Source organism: Henckelia pumila, chromosome 3 (assembly GCF_033568475.1).
Source record: "Henckelia pumila isolate YLH828 chromosome 3, ASM3356847v2, whole genome shotgun sequence".
NCBI lineage: Eukaryota > Viridiplantae > Streptophyta > Magnoliopsida > Lamiales > Gesneriaceae > Henckelia > Henckelia pumila.
The window spans coordinates 143,716,908-143,729,923 of record NC_133122.1 but is presented as its reverse complement, the minus strand read 5'-3'; the positions used below and the strand labels follow the sequence as shown (position 1 = coordinate 143,729,923).

The 13,016-nt window shown below is 35.1% G+C and overlaps 4 protein-coding genes across 6 annotated transcripts; 1 reads left to right on the top strand and 3 right to left on the bottom strand.

Moving 5' to 3' along the window:
• The first annotated feature begins 1,123 nt into the window (after nt 1-1,123).
• LOC140887429 (MOB kinase activator-like 1A) lies at nt 1,124-3,208 on the top strand. Its single transcript, XM_073294673.1, has 7 exons — nt 1,124-1,232; nt 1,680-1,728; nt 2,004-2,112; nt 2,274-2,367; nt 2,440-2,573; nt 2,684-2,847; nt 2,955-3,208. The coding sequence occupies exons 1-7, from the start codon at nt 1,207-1,209 to the stop codon at nt 3,024-3,026; spliced, it is 648 nt and encodes a 215-aa protein (XP_073150774.1). The 5' UTR covers nt 1,124-1,206; the 3' UTR covers nt 3,027-3,208.
• A 196-nt stretch (nt 3,209-3,404) lies between these two features.
• On the bottom strand, nt 3,405-6,228 carry LOC140887428 (GCN5-related N-acetyltransferase 6, chloroplastic). Of its 2 annotated transcripts, none has more exons than XM_073294672.1 (9): nt 6,042-6,228; nt 5,720-5,906; nt 5,553-5,605; nt 4,883-4,919; nt 4,729-4,794; nt 4,535-4,639; nt 4,297-4,450; nt 3,751-3,827; nt 3,405-3,610 (listed from the first exon to the last, which is right to left on the bottom strand). In XM_073294672.1, the coding sequence occupies exons 1-9, from the start codon at nt 6,134-6,136 to the stop codon at nt 3,536-3,538; spliced, it is 849 nt and encodes a 282-aa protein (XP_073150773.1). In that variant the 5' UTR covers nt 6,137-6,228; the 3' UTR covers nt 3,405-3,535. The 2 variants fall into 2 exon arrangements, 1 of the variants encoding a protein (XP_073150773.1); XR_012151847.1 differs by having other exon boundaries at nt 3,543-3,610; nt 3,751-4,010.
• A 348-nt stretch (nt 6,229-6,576) lies between these two features.
• On the bottom strand, nt 6,577-7,326 carry LOC140893558 (uncharacterized). Its single transcript, XM_073302644.1, has one exon. It carries the CDS (start codon nt 7,316-7,318, stop codon nt 6,689-6,691), a length of 630 nt encoding a protein of 209 aa, XP_073158745.1. The 5' UTR covers nt 7,319-7,326; the 3' UTR covers nt 6,577-6,688.
• Nucleotides 7,327-8,092: 766 nt separating this feature from the next.
• Nucleotides 8,093-11,549, bottom strand: LOC140892793 (uncharacterized). 2 transcript variants are annotated; one of them, XM_073301794.1, is made up of 6 exons: nt 11,460-11,549; nt 11,214-11,349; nt 9,654-9,806; nt 9,388-9,563; nt 9,105-9,215; nt 8,093-8,397 (listed from the first exon to the last, which is right to left on the bottom strand). In XM_073301794.1, the coding sequence occupies exons 2-5, from the start codon at nt 11,343-11,345 to the stop codon at nt 9,113-9,115; spliced, it is 564 nt and encodes a 187-aa protein (XP_073157895.1). In that variant the 5' UTR covers nt 11,346-11,349; nt 11,460-11,549; the 3' UTR covers nt 8,093-8,397; nt 9,105-9,112. The 2 variants fall into 2 exon arrangements, with proteins under 2 accessions (XP_073157895.1, XP_073157896.1); XM_073301795.1 differs by having other exon boundaries at nt 11,214-11,366; nt 11,460-11,531.
• Nucleotides 11,550-13,016: the final 1,467 nt, after the last annotated feature.

The window sequence follows — 13,016 nt, the reverse complement described above, 5'->3', positions numbered from 1 at the left end:
AAAAAAACAAAATTGTTATTTATTTCAAAGGTAAATTAAATAATCACTTGAACAGTGTTATTAGTTGTTTTTGTCTATGCCAATTTGGATTATTCAACCTACAAACCGTCCATACACCAATTCAACGTGGGTCATGATGCACCCAGTGTTTGAATAAATGAGTACACCTAATTAACAGTTAACACAATTAATTCATCAATTACACTTAAATTCACTTATTAATCTTATTTCCCAAACACAAAATTCATGCGGTACTGATTGCGGTCTTAGGAGTCAATTTTGTGAAACAATTTTCTTATTTAAGTCACTCGTAAGTAAAAAAATATATATTAATTTTTATATCAAATATATTATTTTTTATTATAAATATGAGTATGGTTGACCCGTTTCACGAATAAATATCCGTGAAACTATCTCACAAAAGACTTATTCTAGTGCAGTACTGCAGTTAATCAGTATAACTACTTTTTTTTTTTCTTTTCTGTAGACACATTTTATTTTAGTTCCATTGTATATAGAAGCAACAAACTGAATTTTATTTCTTTCTTTATTCCTTTTATGCACGTGGCAAATATGTAATCTGTTTTTACACTTATGTTCTGACCATATATATATAAATAGTGTAGAATAAAGACCAAAATTATTAATTTATGATTGAAAAACTCATTTTATTTACACTAAATAATAGAAATATAAAATAGATATGGATGTATATATTGCTCCCAACCCAATGCCACCTGGTTCATGTTGTTCTCACGTCTGAATGAATGACAACTCAATCATACATCATTTCGAAAGATATTGAGCGAATGTTTTATCAATTATCATAAACGGGATGATTTTTATTAATAATTTTCTCGAACGAGCTTATCGCAAAGAGTTTATCAAATATAATTTACTTGATTAACATAAGTTTCAGCTTAATGTTTTCACTCGGAAATTTAGATAGCATACATCGAAAGATATCGACTATCGACGACTATCGATTACGACTTCTAATGTAATAGAAGATATGTGTGTGGAGATGGAGTGAAAAAGTAGACTTTGGCCACCTCTTTCATTGCCAGACTGTCAAAGCCCCACCCTCTCAATCTCTATATATACGCACACAAACATTCCAGATAAGCGAACATGCAAAAAACCCTTAATTCAACAACTGGAATTGGATTCCTCAATTATCACCGAATCGATTAGTTCTCCAGAATCATGAGTCTTTTTGGGATTGGAAGCAGGTAAACTTCTCCATTTCACTGTATAATACTATGTTCCCGCAAGCAATCCCCTCTTTATATTGATAGTATAATGGTTTTTTTTTTTACCTGATGTTTAATTTTTTTTCAGAATCCTGGTTCCGTGGCTGGGTTTCGTTGCTTTTTTGTCCACGATTATTTTGTTTTCCAATGCATGCATGTGTTTTTTTTTTTTTTTTGGGTTGAATTAATATTTTAGTTTTCTTTTGATCTTATGTGGGATTTAGTTTTTCGGGATTACTAGTTCTTGCATATTCATGATTTTTGGGTTTGAAAAACTTGCTCCCGCAGGAATTGGGTATATAATTCGTAATCTGCTGTTCGATGAACAGTCAATTGTCCCGATTTCATGTATTAATCATGACTTGGGTAAAGTAAATAGTTGCAAAGCTAATTTTGTGTGACAAATGATTGCATTAATGGTTGCAGAAATCAGAAAACTTTTCGTCCCAAGAAGAGTGCACCTTCTGGAAGTAAGGTCTGTACGCGCGACCAGTCATGTTTTATTTATGGTGGATTTAATATATTGGATTGCGATGTAATTTAATATCTTTCGGGTTAAAATGTTAACGTTTTTTTATTATTTAGAAAATTACACGTACATTTCGAATTTTTTTTTGTTCGATACGAAATTCCCCATTGATGCCCCTGGTTAAACGCTAATCATTGGCCTATTATTAATTTGTGGAAGGGAATTTAGTTGAGGGGTTTGATTATGTGTAAATCTTATAACCCAGTTTGGGATTGATTCAGGGCTTGCAACTTAAGAAGCACATTGATGCCACATTGGGTAGCGGCAATTTGAGGGAGGCTGTGAGACTTCCACTCGGCGAGGATCTTAACGAGTGGTTGGCAGTAAATAGTAAGATTTTGTTTGTTTTGATTTAGGTTCCATCGGAGTAGCATCGAATATTACCGATTTGCCAATGGCTTGTATATATATGGGTTACGAGTTTGATTGATCGATAGGGTACTTTAAGTTTTCGAAATTGATTTGATGAATGTCTTTGTTGTATTTTACAGCTGTGGACTTCTTTAATCAAGTAAATATCCTGTATGGCACTCTCACAGAGTTCTGCACATCATTAACTTGTCCAACAATGTCAGCGGGACAAAAGTATGTACAAGCACAACTTAGGCTTTAGGATTCCATTTGAAATTTTTGTTGAAATTTTATCTTTTGAACCAGATACGAGTACAGATGGGCCGATGGGATCACTGTGAAGAAACCTATGGAGGTTTCTGCTCCAAAATATGTCGAGTATTTAATGGATTGGATCGAAGTTCAGCTTGACGACGAGTCCATTTTCCCTCAGAAATTAGGTAAGTGGTAATGGACTAATGGTGGCATGGTCTACAGCTAACGTGCACTATATATCCTTGTCAATTCTTCCTCGGCGAAAAACTAAAATTTTCTTCTAATTTTACTGCAGGCACACCTTTTCCACACAACTTCATAGATGTCGTAAAAACTATACTAAAGAGGTTGTTCCGCGTGTATGCACACATCTATCACTCCCACTTCCAGACGATAGTGAATCTCAAAGAAGAAGCACATCTCAATACTTGCTTCAAGCACTTTGTTCTGTTTACGTGGGTAAGCATAGGGAATGATTCGGATCTCACTATATATTCTATTTCTCATTGTTTGTTTATGGTGAAAGTGGGATCGAAAATCAATCGTTTCTCTTGCATTTCATGCAGGAATTCAAACTAATCGACAGGGGAGAGCTCGCGCCACTGCAAGAGATTGTCGAGTCTATCTTGCAGTGTTAGGACGAGCATTCTTGATCTCTTAATCATTCATTCATTCAAATTGACAGCTCTTACCTTTTCCACCTCCATTGCTGAGGTCGTAGCAATAGAGCTATTGGATAATTAATCTACTGTTTATAACAGCTAAATGTACACATGTATGGATCTCTATATTCAAGCAGTACTAGGTAAATATTTATTGATCTTCCTAGTATTTTTAAAAATGTTCTTGTTTTGCTTTAGTGCCATATGATGAAATATTTTATAGATAATTTCAAATCTTATTTTGGTATTCTAGTGTGATTGTATGCCATACTGCTAGAATATCGATTGTATATGTTAATACGGTGTTCCAAGAATTTTATACTGCTATGGACATAAAAACAATATTTTAGCATTGATACATGGTCAAATAATTTACGTATGTTATACATACATGTCAGCAATTTTTAAAATTTCAAATACTAATAATTAAGGCCCCAGAATTCAATATTGATTAGACAATAGACATTACAATTGAATGTCATTAATTAGTAGTTCGAATTTTCAAAGCAAAGCAAGTAGGTTTGATGAGAAGAAAGCTGAAAGGTTGCTGCATCAACTACCTGATTACGACAAATGAAAAGGAAGAATCAGAAATTAACCCAAAATCTTAATAAGATTCAGGCACTTGATATTTTATTTATGTCAACTGTTATTGTTAAGCAACTAAAAGCTTGAACAGAGCGTTCCAAATCGAAAATACCTTAAATCCCATCTTTTGATAAAGAACCTGAGCTGGTTTATTATTTCCATGAACATGCACAAACAGCTGCTTTACACCTACAAGACAATATAAAAGTAGTCCGAAAGTAACAATATTCGTTCGTTACGCAAGAATCTGTGGGGTGGTAGCTAAACTTGACAGGATGCACAGTACTTAGCCTCTACTGTTTAGTTTATTTCATGATGTTGATGATGTTTTCTGGAGAAATGATGCGGCAAAAGAGGTGACACCGAAAAGGACTACTGTTGAGTTAGTGCCACTAATATGGCAAACATTTACATTGTAGTTAGATTACTTGTCAACGCATGAGTGTTTATATAGGGGCTGATGCAGCAGAATGGGTGGAATGAGAAGTGCCTTATATTTGATGAGTGTCAATAATTTGAAAAATGCTCAAGTTATAGGTTCAATTCTGAGCTTATGCATTGAATATAGTAAATGTGAAGAGCAACGCAGACTATCCCTCTTTTCATTTTTACTTCAAGTGATATTTTACCATAAGGCGATTTGGTTCCTTGTGCTTACCATGCTTTTTTGCGAGGGAAATGGCAAATTGCAGCATGTTTCTTGCAATACCCTTGCGACGTGCTGACTTAGCAACGCATAAGTTTGCAATGTAACCAAATTTACTAGATAGTTTTCTGTTGACAAAGCCAAAAAGGGGAGCTTTAATCCGTTCCTGTTCATAAAATGCGACCAATTTTCAGGGGACTAAAAGATTGACTGTTCATGATGTGCGATCAGTGTTTGAGTTCAGCGGTACCCCTGGAAAAGACTGCCCATGTGACAAATATCCATAGCTCAAATCCAAGGTTCCAACGACACTCTTCAGTACATTATGCTTCATGGTTCGGTCCTCCTCGTTCGCCTGACAAAGTGAGTAATTTAATCAAAATTCAAGTGGTGTGCCAATTGCAAACCCACAAACTATGAGGACAGGAGTAGATATGAGCAAACCATCACGATGCAATTGCATTTTTCTTCAAGTTGAGCTTTGCATCTGGTTTTCAACGAATTGAACTCCTGGACGATGCAGAAGGTAAGATTTTTTACAGCAAGAAGAGCCAACTTCAAGAATTGTAACACAGAAGCTGAGTGATTATTCTTCTACCTGTTCTGCAAATTTCCTTCTGTAACTTTCAGCATATCTGCATGGCAATTCCAAAGTTGACATTCAGCTGCAGTGATCCAGTTAGAATATTCCATCACATTGATTTGAAGGTATCAGGATTGAGGTAAATATTGGATATGATTTTATCATGATTTGGAATCAATGAACAAGGTTTGCGACTGTCTTAAAAACAACAGGAAACATAGATAATAAGAGTTTTCACATGTCGGGATCTTTGCAACTTATCTACGCCTAAATGAGAATTTAAGGAAAGAAGCATGAGTTTCAATGAGATGATTTATTACATAGCTCAACCACTAGAAACAATGACTTCCCACCATTGATATAATCTCTTGTATCAGTTACATATGTGGTGTGTGTCGACACTAGGGGTTGCAAGTGATTAACTTGAAGATTGTTTCCGACAATAATCAGCTAAGCTCGAGCTCAATCGATGCTCGAGAGAATCGAGATGGTCGAGCTCGAGCTTCAGTTACTCAAAATTACTCTGAGTTGAGCTCATACTTGAAAATATCTGCTTGATCAAGCTCGAGCTACTTGAATCCCAGCTCACATTTAGAAATCTCTACTCGGTCAAGTTCGAGTTCAAGTGCATTCCTAGTCTAAATTAAGTTACAAAAGGAGGTTGAATTAAAATTTTAGTGCTAACCGGTCATTTTCTTGGTCCTCCCAATGAGCTTCAGCCCTTAACCATGCTGCTGCCTAAAAAAAAAAATATTTCACAGCAGGCATTGCAACATTAGTCTAGTCAACAGCCGGGAAAAAAAAACATACTAGACCACCATATTTAGCTTATGTATATAAAGTAATATTTACCCAATATTCTTCATCAATTTGAGCTTCGCGTGCCACAAACCGCCCATACTCGAATCCGTCTCCTCCTCGATTAGCCGCTTGATCTGATCGCTGCAATCTGTCGAATTTGATGCTTAAAGGATTGCATTTACGAAGGTCTTCTGATATTTCTTTTTCCTTGGTTGCCGGGGTCGACTTAGAACTCACCCTGCATGTTTAAACAAATCTGCTTACTCATTCAACAAGAATTTCGATCTATTGCTCGAAAGACGAAATTTCATTGAATCTTCAGATAAAGCAGCTTGTGAGAGAACTAACACGCAAATGGATCGAACAAACTCACATTGTCCAAGATGATGAAATTGTTTGATGAACTCGTCTCCCATGGCTCGATTTTCTTGAGAAATCTGGGCTTTGCAGAGCAATGGCTGCAGACATGCTGGATTCAAATCCAGATTATATAGCCTTTTTACTTGCTCAAATTCTTATTATTCATATAGCTCGGGTTCATACCATATCTTTTTAGAAATGTTGGAGTAATTGGTATTTACACCAGCTGTCAAATTTTGTGGCCTTGATCTCATAGCTCTCAATTCCATTTACAGTTGGACTAGGCCAAAGCCACAGAAACTAAATGGTGTGGTCCTCTCAAAAAGATATTTTCTTTTACCAAGTAAAAGATATTTTCTTTTACCAAGTACGAGCTCTTTGTGAATCGTGGGTTATACTATACTTACTCACACCCACTTCCGATTCACCAGAAAATTCGTTGATCGCTCTAAGGTGCATTATTAGCATCCAATGATCCCCGATTCACAACGAGTAAAACACAAGGATTCGCTTCATTTATTTACATAAAATATCCCGAATCACAACAATAGAGCCACCTCTAGAGTGACCATAACAAACATATGATATTTATAAGACAATGATATAAAAAAAATAGTAATTGAAACAACTCCGGCACACTTGACAAGCCAAAGTGAATCTTTAGTTCCCTTCAAGATCAGTTTTCATCTGTTGTCCATACTTGTTCTTCACCTTCTCATCCATCTCCTTACCTTTCAACTCAGCAATTCTTGCTGCTTCTGCCATGGATTCTTCTTGAACTCTAGCAATTCTCTGTCTCCGCTTCGTCTCCATGGCGTCTCTCTCGGCCTCTAAACCTTCATACTCCCTAACCCAACATCTATTCATTACACAGGTTAGTATCATGACTCCAAATTGCATCACAAACATAACCATCAGAACCCCACATTCCAGCCTCACCAAAAGCTTAGCCTCTCGTGGATCTCTTGGAGATTTAAACATGTCAAGGCTCGATTTTTCCTTGGTGTACAGGGCCAAGATCCCAAGTATTTGGCCTAGGGACGAGGCGAGGAGGAGAGAAACATGGGTTACGTAGCAAAAATGAGTGAGTTGCGAGAAGAAACCGATGAAGGCCGATAAAAGCGAGATGCAAGAAACGAAGATAAACGCGCAGCCAAGTGAAGTTGGTGGCAACTTGAGCGAGATTATTGGGGCTAAAGAAGCTGCAGAGAGAATGAAAAGAATGAAATTGAAGAAAGAGAGGAGAAGATTTAGGAAAGAGCACGAGTTTCTCAATTTTGATGAAGCCATTTCTTTGATAAATTTGATTAATTCTGTGGATGATGTTGGAAGGAGAGGAGTTCTTGAATTTATATAGCCAAGAAATTTTGGCCGTTCGAAGTAACGGCTATATTCATGAACCAGCGGCAGCGAGCTTTGCTTTTGGGACACTTGGGATTTAAATGGCTACAGTCGGGAGCTACGTAATCGATTATCAAAAAATTCAAACCATCGGATGAATCCAGATTCCAGGATCTCTCTCTTTTTATGTTTTTGGAAAATTATACTTTTGGTCTCACATAAATTGTGATCTTATTCATTCCAATTTTAATTATTTTGATCGAAAGTAACTTGACAGCATAAAATGATAATATAACACTGAAAATGACTTATGTAATTTCAAGCATTGTTTTTGTTGTCGCTATTTTTCAATGACGACTGAGGGTAACCTTGATGATAGATGGAAACTCCTAGTCATTTAAAACAAAATTACCTTTTTCACCGATTTCAGATACTTTTTGACGGAATATTTCATGCTATCTACAAGGACACTACCAAATGATAAATTTAAGGGTGATCATTGCGGGATCCACTAAAATTAGTTTAAATACTTGTAAGTTAATTAATTTCATAGCAAAAAAATTCAATTGGCTCTTTTACTTTTAGAAAAAGTTTACATACTTATAAGTAGTTTAGTTCATAGAACATGTGTGCAGTACAATTTTTTTTTAAAAAGATAACAATTTGAAAAGCTGGTGTCTACGTTTTTAAACCAAATAGACGTACCAAAAGTTGGGAAAATAATTCACAAAAACTCGAGAGTGTTTTAAAAAATGCAAATGATGACACGCTGAAGTTTATTGCTCGTGTTGATTGAATTCAAGACGCGAGCAATAATAAATATGCAATATCGTTACATTTAAGCCTCCTCAGCTGAAATTACACAAATGCCTGCCGATTCTATATCAGTTTCGCGGATGATGTTGATCCAATGGAAGCCGTCCATCCGACCTCATCTGCTTTCGTTCTCTGCTTGAGCTTGTACTTTCTGCATACTTCACCGTTGGTCCCATACTCCCATTACAGAAACGGAACCGAACAGTTGTAACCTGAAGAAAGAAGATAAGACTCGTCCTCATTTGGCTCATGCAAGAGCATACATGCATATACCAAGGAATTAGAAGATTGAGAGAGAATCGTGGTCGTGGTGCTATGCTGTCCATATGAGTATTAACTCAGGAAAACTGGTTTCCAACATTGTACTTGATTAAACTAGAAGGTAATAAGTTCAAAAGTCCATATAAAAGTGGTTCTACCAATGTACATGCGGATTGACAAGACTTCACATATGGCTATCAAGTGAAGCAGGTTGGAATATGGAACATAATGCATTTGGACTTTTTTAAGTAATATTAGAAAGAGGTCGATGATTGATATAAATTTTTATGCATACAAACCAAGGTGCTCAGGATACAAGAGTCCTGTCATCTTTCTTGTATAAAATTGTACATATTCAAATCCCTGGTATACTTGTTCAAGTAATTGCCTCAGTGCGACACGATTCCAAAAAAGTCACTGGCCAAGCAATACTGGATCAGATAGCCATATCTAAACAAGCAGCTCTACAACCTCACGTGGCCCATGCTAAACAAATTCCGACCTTACAACATACAAGACACTTCCCGCGGTGATTCACTTTTTCTTTCTTCAAACAAAATATTAAACGAGAGATGACTAGTTCATGGTTGCCTAAAAGTTGCTTAGAGTTTCTTTGTTGTCTTCAAACATTTTTGACAAAAAGTAGGTGGAAACATACCAAGTCTGTCATGTTTCCCCACCATGAGTAAAGATGGCCTCAATTCTGTCAAGAGATGCTTCTAAGCGACCAGAGTTCATGTTGAACAACGGTTCATCAGTCCCCACACCCCTGTAAATGACAAAGTTCAGTACAGAGATATTCCAGGCATGACATGTAAAAAAAAAAACTTCATCAGATAATACAATATAATGAAGCTTGCATTTATAGAACAACATTTAACATTATTTCCAGCCAGCAAAGGCCCTCTTAATTGTATCCAAATTAGAATGAGCCAACTTACCCAGTAAATTCAGGGAGAACATAGTCGGCCCTCCAACCAAAACGTAAATCCACTCCTGGACACAAACCAAGGGAAGTTTTATTTCTAATCCTTGATATACCATCTCCCCCAAAGCTCGTAGAGAGTTTCCATTTCCAGCCAATTGCATGATGCAAAAAACTATGGCCTACACCTACCTGCACAAGTTCAAAACGTTATCCAGTCATATTTGTGCATAATAATAAAGGAAAGGTACAGGAAAATGGAAAAATACCAGATCATCAAACCTGGAGATTCAAATATTTTGTTACAGGAATCTTCTTAGAAACAAGCTGCACATCCTGTTGCAAAGGTTCCAATATTACCTTCCACATCCGTTCAGGGGCCACCGGTTTCAAAACCAGCTTTGCATGGTAGTCATTCAGAGGAGCATTACACAACTACAACAACCAAAGAACCAAGCACTTCCGTTCAACGCATCAGACTAATACAAACCCATAAACAGAGAGAGTACACATTTTGATCCCTCAAGCGAGACATAAGATTACGAGGAGAAAAAACAAAAATAGGACAGCAGTAAAGTTCACTATGCAGTCCAGTTGAAAAGAACAAAACACCCAACAACATGTTCTCTGTACTGTAGACCTGATAGTCTACTAAATTTGACAAAATAAAATTATGCTGCACAAATTTTCCTAGAAAATTATCAATGGACATCATAAGATTTAAAAGTTGTTTCTATAATCGAGCTTCAGTTCACATTGTCAATGAGCTCACTGAGATGCATGTGCCTGATGCACTGACAAATGTGGAATGAGAAACAAGAGTCGTATTCCTAAGGAATCAGAACAAAAATTGAATAAAAAATAGATGATAAGAGCTGTTGGATTTTTTCGTTCGACTTGCAGAGAATTAACAAGGTACGGAGCAAGAGATAGTGTTTAAATGATATCACAATCCATTTTCAGCATGCAACATATTCTTTAAAATGTAATCTTATCATTACTTACGAATTAAAAAAAAATGGTACCACCTTCCCGAAAACCTACAAATAAAGGGGCAATCTAGTATTCTATAGTCACAATTTTACCCTGCAAACAATAAATAAAATGCCATCATAACAGAGAACTGCTCCCTGAGAATAATTGGTGGCAAAGCCCTAGGTTCATTTCATGTACCAACTACAGGTGTTAGCTTGTTTCAACGTGGCCTTATAAAAGAGAGAGTCCAACTATACAAATGGCAGAATGCCTGTGCTAGTATCATGAGTTTCTTTTCCGCTTTCTCCTTTTCTCTCACGTATTCAAGCATCCTCAAATTGCTCGAAAGTCCTTGCAATCATCACATGATTACACTCCGCAGACTCCCTTGTTCTCTGACATACACATTCAACTTAACTGATTCAAAAAATTAAAAGTACAAACATTTCCAGAATGCAACTGCCCTTTTTTCATTAATCAAAATTTCCAATCAGGGACCAAGAATTCGGACGAGGAGGTCATGGGATGGGCAACGACTGAATATATTTTTTTGCAGCTTGAGTTACATTTTCTGAAAATTACATTAATAATTTTTTCCAATTGAGGAAAGAAATCACCACCTCACAGAATCAGATGCACCTCTGTTCCCAACATCGCAAAACACTAGCAGGATAAACTCTTCCATCTAATAATCCACTTGTATATACTATATTCATAAAAGGATATCAACCACCCAACAGATAAATCCACACATATTCAATATCTCACAATCATATATATCAGCCAGCTCTATCCATAATAACAGCAAACGAAGAACTAAACAAATTTACATCGCCACAATAATATGAAGAACTCCAAGAAAAATACCTCCAAGTTAACTCCAACACGAATTCCCTGCATTTCTCTTCGGAACTTCAAGAAAATCTCCGATGGCAACAAATTTATGTTGTATAGGTCTTCCCATGATTTGGGTTCTTCTCCGTTGGTACTCCCCTCCATTTACCTACGCATAAAAATTATCTACATGATAAAATCGATAGCAAGCCCATTAAAAATCGAAACTCAAAGAAGAAATCAACACGACCAGTTAGATTTGTCAAGTGGATTGAATACCTTGTTGTACTTGTACGATAAAATTTGTTGCTGTTTTTGGGTTCGTGTAAGAGTGGGGATTGGGAAGATACTTCTTCGGCTTTGCTCTTTGGATTCCAACAAACAAATAAAAAAGAAAAACATACTGATTCGTTTGAATAATAATAATTACTTTAAAAATAGTTTTCCTTCGAAATTCGTTTTACAATTTTTTGTTTAAAAAATGCTCTTCAATTATAAGCTTTATAAAAAATATAATGAAATATATATTAAGATATGTTTTTTTTTATATTTTCATAATTAAAAACAATAATAAAAATTAAATATATTATGTTTTTAACCAAACATACGTTTATTCTTAAAACAAATTTTAAAATATTTTATAAGTATTTGTTAAAACATAACGGTTTTTTATAGTTTTAAAAATATTTTTTAAGTATTTGCTAAAACGTAACGGTTTGTTAACATTCTAATGCCAGAATGTAAAATTGTTTCTGAATTATCAATTATATATTTTTCATTCTTCTTTTTTAGTTCTACAATTGTTCTAAGGTTTGCATATCTATTTACTATTAATTTTAGCTACTAGCTATCTTGACACGCATTTCATATACAAAACTGTTATATTTTTTTTTTAGCCAAAATGCTAAACGCGAATTGAACATAAATCAAGGGCGGACTCAAGTGTATTGCTACCGGGGTTTTAGTCAGGGTGGTCCGGAAAAATTTTAAAATTTTATATATATTAATTTTGAAAAATTTTGAATTAATTTGATAATATCCTAGGTGGTTCGATTCAAAATATTAAACAATTATAGAGTTTAAAATTTTAGCCCGGATAGTTTAAACATTTTGGGTCCGCCATTGACCGAAACAATATAATAAGAACAAGTAATGATTGTAGTACAATACAATAGTATAACAAGTGCTTAGATACTGAACAATAACAAACAACTGATTAAGTAGCAAGGAAACAGTAAAATAAATGATAAATAATAAGAAAACTGTAAAGCAAACCGAGACCTATAACTAAGTACAGTTTCCTTAAAACAGATTCGTCGCCTCCACAAAGTGCTTGAGGATCAACACGTACAGACGTTTGTTTTCCAAGATACAACGAAAAAACCAGTAGCAAATTAAGCACAAATTCACTACTCCAGCGAACTTGAATCGTACATTCACTTTATCATCAAAACTTAACGGAGGCCAAATGAAAAACTAACAATATGAAATGCAAGAGAATTTTTGAGTGAGATCTTGAATATTGTGTGTGGATTTAGGAAATGAGCACACTATTTATAAGTTTCAAAAGACACACCAAGAGTCATAAGATTAATTAACTCAATTAATATTGTGATTAACTCAATTTCCAACATTTTTAATGATTAAAAAATAGCATTATATTATATTTTTAAAATATATGCTAAATCGAAAATAATAATTAATGAATTTTTTTTAAAAAAATAAAATCACTTGATGATATGATTAAGTTAAAATGCATATATTAAACGACCCATTTCTGGAAAATGGTGTATAAAGTAACCGAATTCAATTGAATAGGAGAAAAAAATTAAAAAA

What these genes read in the sequence shown, in the direction of transcription:
- LOC140887429 (XM_073294673.1), top strand. Translation starts at nt 1,207, where the DNA reads ATGAGTCTTTTTGGGATTGGAAGCAG. An exon ending in GTGCACCTTCTGGAAGTAAG is followed by an intron (nt 1,729 to 2,003) that starts GTCTGTACGCGC and finishes GGATTGATTCAG; the next exon opens with GGCTTGCAACTTAAGAAGCA. An exon ending in ACTTTGTTCTGTTTACGTGG is followed by an intron (nt 2,848 to 2,954) that starts GTAAGCATAGGG and finishes CATTTCATGCAG; the next exon opens with GAATTCAAACTAATCGACAG.
- LOC140887428 (XM_073294672.1), bottom strand. Translation starts at nt 6,136, where the DNA reads ATGTCTGCAGCCATTGCTCTGCAAAGCCCAGATTTCTCAAGAAAATCG. An exon ending in ATGGGCAGTCTTTTCCAGGG is followed by an intron (nt 4,451 to 4,534) that starts GTACCGCTGAAC and finishes TTTTATGAACAG; the next exon opens with GAACGGATTAAAGCTCCCCT. An exon ending in ATCAAAAGATGGGATTTAAG is followed by an intron (nt 3,611 to 3,750) that starts GTATTTTCGATT and finishes TGTCGTAATCAG; the next exon opens with GTAGTTGATGCAGCAACCTT.
- LOC140893558 (XM_073302644.1), bottom strand. Translation starts at nt 7,318, where the DNA reads ATGGCTTCATCAAAATTGAGAAACTCGTGCTCTTTCCTAAATCTTCTC.
- LOC140892793 (XM_073301794.1), bottom strand. Translation starts at nt 11,345, where the DNA reads ATGGAGGGGAGTACCAACGGAGAAGAACCCAAATCATGGGAAGACCTA. An exon ending in GTGTTGGAGTTAACTTGGAG is followed by an intron (nt 9,807 to 11,213) that starts GTATTTTTCTTG and finishes TGGTTGTTGTAG; the next exon opens with TTGTGTAATGCTCCTCTGAA. An exon ending in GTTCTCCCTGAATTTACTGG is followed by an intron (nt 9,216 to 9,387) that starts GTAAGTTGGCTC and finishes TGTCATTTACAG; the next exon opens with GGGTGTGGGGACTGATGAAC.